Raw genomic sequence first — 3,360 nt, 5'->3', positions numbered from 1 at the left:
ATTTCCCCCCCCCCCCCCCCCAATGCTGGTGTATGCACTTACCTTAAATGATGCCTCTTGATCCGATCATCTTCTTTCCTGTAATTTTTATCAGTTCCTCCAGCGCTGGTGCCTGTCTCTGATCCAGCGCTGACTGCTGCGTCTTCTGTGTCCCACTGAGTCTGCTGGGCTGCTTGCATTTACTTACCTTGTGTCTCTCCTCATCTCCCAGACGAAGATCTGAACTGCGCATGCACCTGCCCCAAGATCCTTTGCGGCCGCCCAAGAATTTTCAGATCTTCAGACGGGAGCTTGCTAGCTTTAGATATATGCAAAAAAACCCGAGGGTTTAATAACCCTTTAAGTAAAATCACAATGGCAGACAACGAACTTGCAATAATTTTCATGAAAATAATATATCCAAAAATATATCTAATATTAGGTCCCCTTTAAATACGAGTTGTTTTTCTAGTTCACATTTAACAACAACAAAAAAGTTTATTACTTGAAAAGAGGAACTCTATGTTTCAGTAATGTTTTAATAAATGGACACACTGGCACTTAATTCTGGGTACGCTGTAATCCGGAGTAAGAACTGTTATACAAAAATGGTATAGTGTATTTATTGTTCCATATTGTGCAATGTAGGTTTAACCCAATTTCACTGACCTGCACCGAGCGGGCAACATTCAGCGTCTCCTCCATGCCAGGTATCTCCAGCTGGATGACCCTCAAGTCTTTACACTTGAGTGTGACAATTCCTGAACTGCTCCTGCTTTCCCCCTCTTGGCCATTTTCCTTGTTCTTCAAAACGGCTACGTTGTGCACACTACAAAACGTAATAGTAGCATCCAAAATAAAAAAAGTGAAGAAAACAGCAGAAGAGAATGCATGTTTACACATTTAGGCCTGGTTCACACCTGGGCGTTTTACAGCGCGTTCCTACGCGCTGTAAAACTCTCAACAAGTGAAAACCAATAATTGCCTATGGGCATAGTTCCCACCTGGGCGTTTTACAGCGCGTAGGAACGCGCTGAAAAACGCCCTACGCCCAAAGAAGTACAGGAGCTTCTTTGAGGCGTATTTGTTGCGCATATCCATTAGGATACAGCTGGATAGCCCTCGTAAACGCGCATTTGCCGCGTGTTTCTTTTACCGCAAATCGCGCATATTCCGTACGCCCAGGTGTGAACCCAGCTTTAATGTAAAACACAAGAATTTAAGAAATGTACTTTACTCGTTGATATAGCACCTATATATTCTACAAAGTCTTCTTGAGAAATTTTGTAGAGCGCTGTACATTACAAACTATTGGCGTTATATAAATTCTGTATAATAATAGTAATAAAAAAACATGTCACACATTAACGCTGCCCCTATGACGTTAACAATGCGCCAACACAGGTACACACATTAGAGAACTTTTAACAGAACCCTACAATCTTGCCATAGGTAGAATCTGATGATTTAGCTCCTTGAACTGGGAAAAACAAAGTGACTGCGGGGGATGGGGACTGGGAAATGGATAGATAAGAATATTTTGGTGGAAGGTGTGCTCCTTTTTCCTGGAAAACTTTTCATATTTTTGCACAAATGGTAAAATGCACATTTTAGGCCTGAAGATTACTTAAAGAAAACCCCCCAAAATATATATTTTCATAAACAGAGACCCTGTAGAAGAAAATGGCAGCAGTTGCAATTTTTTATGTAATTGATGGAGGTGCCCTCCGCACACCTTTCAGCAGTCCCGGCCAACAATCAAATAAATGGTGCTCGAAGTAACTTCACGGATGGCACCGTGCAAAACACAAGATTGAAGAAAATAGGTCACCAGCACTCCATAAGTTAAAATGAATGAGTCCTTTTAATGGACAATGATGTCACAGAAATCCAACATGAGCCGACGTTTCGGGGCCACACAGGGTCCCTTCTTCAAGGCAAGAGATGTCACATCTCTTGCCTTGAAGAAGGGACCCTGTGTGGCCCCGAAACGTCGGCTCATGTTGGATTTCTGTGACATCATTGTCCATTAAAAGGACTCATTCATTTTAACTTATGGAGTGCTGGTGACCTATTTTCTGCAATTTTTTATGTCACACAAGAATTTAGCTACTGTTTTTTAAATCTATATTTTCAGTAAATAATACATTCTAATATTGTTGCACACACAATATGTTACCCATTTTTTGGCAAAATATAAAAGTTGAGGTTGTGTTGAGTAAATATATACCAAATGTGTCAATCTTAAAAATTGCACGTGCCTGTAAAATGGCAAAAAACTACGGTAACCAAAATTGTCCATAGGCAAAGAAAGCTTTTATAGCTCATCAGTAAGAAATAACAGCCAATGATGGCATTAGAATTATTGCTTTCACTCCGGTCAATACCTAATATGTGTGGCATAATATTTGTTTTTATATGCGTGTACACCCAACATACACTTGTGCAGTTATGTTGTGTGTCTGTGGGGGTGGAGGGCTTTCATAAATGTATGGGGGTGTTTTTGAATTTCTTTTATTACATTTTAATTTTTTTAAACTTTTTTTGTTTTTATTGTTATCAAAATGGGACTGTGTAAATGCAGAGTGCAGGTGACAGGTTTTCTTTGAGGAGACATCAGGGGTGTTTTAGACACCTAATGTAACCTCTGCACTCTGGTAAAGCTGATCATGCACAGACTGTGTTCAGAGCTAAGCTCTTCTGGGTTCATAAGACCCAGAGGAGATCAGCAAGTTGATAATTTGCTGATCTCCCACCATAGAGGTCCTGAGCACAAAGGAGGGACAGACGATCCTGGGACATATGGCAGTGAGTTTATTTCTGCTTTAAGAGAGGAAACTCTCTCCTGTTCATTAAAGGAAGATGATCATAAATACCATTATAAAAATGGAAATACAGAATAAAGTTCACCCCCTAATCTGTCCTACCTCTTCCTAAACCCAAATCAGCTCTACCAGGAGTGTGATATTTACATAAAAAATGAAATGCTGGTTACCTTCGCAATATGACATTTGTTTTAAACATAAGTATGACATTTGGTTTAACAGAGGTCTTGAAAAGCACTACTGTACAGCTTTTAAAGGGTATCTAATATATATATTTATATATATATATATACTGTATATACTTCAACAAATGCATATACTTTATATATGTATATTTCTCATTTTCCTTATGTATGTACCTTTTCTCTACAGAATCCACGGCACAGTGCAGAAGCCAGAGTTCACATTTGTCCAGTCTTTTGCCCTCCAGAGGATGGGCAGAAAGTAGAAGGTGATGGCTGCTCACACACAAAGTCCCAGTGACAGGAGGTTTTAGGGGGCAGTACACCCGTACATTCTCTACTTGAGAACTCTGAATAAGATGTGACAGCTCCAT

General features: G+C 39.9%; 1 protein-coding gene across 1 annotated transcript in view; it reads right to left on the bottom strand.

Annotated features, from left to right (window-relative positions):
* LOC108795322 (myotubularin-related protein 9-like) overlaps positions 1-3,360 on the bottom strand; it is a 13,546-nt gene extending 10,186 nt beyond the window's left edge. The window contains exons 1-2 of the mRNA XM_018566551.1: positions 3,164-3,360; positions 649-808 (exon numbers count right to left, since the gene is read on the bottom strand). Of these exons, the coding sequence (XP_018422053.1) occupies positions 649-808; positions 3,164-3,360 (357 nt within the window). The remainder of the gene's footprint in view (positions 1-648; positions 809-3,163) is intronic.

This window comes from Nanorana parkeri, unplaced genomic scaffold, assembly GCF_000935625.1.
Source record: "Nanorana parkeri isolate BGI_ZX_2015 unplaced genomic scaffold, ASM93562v1 scaffold959, whole genome shotgun sequence".
NCBI classification, from domain to species: Eukaryota; Metazoa; Chordata; class Amphibia; order Anura; family Dicroglossidae; genus Nanorana; species Nanorana parkeri.
This window is presented reverse-complemented; position numbering and strand designations above follow the sequence as displayed.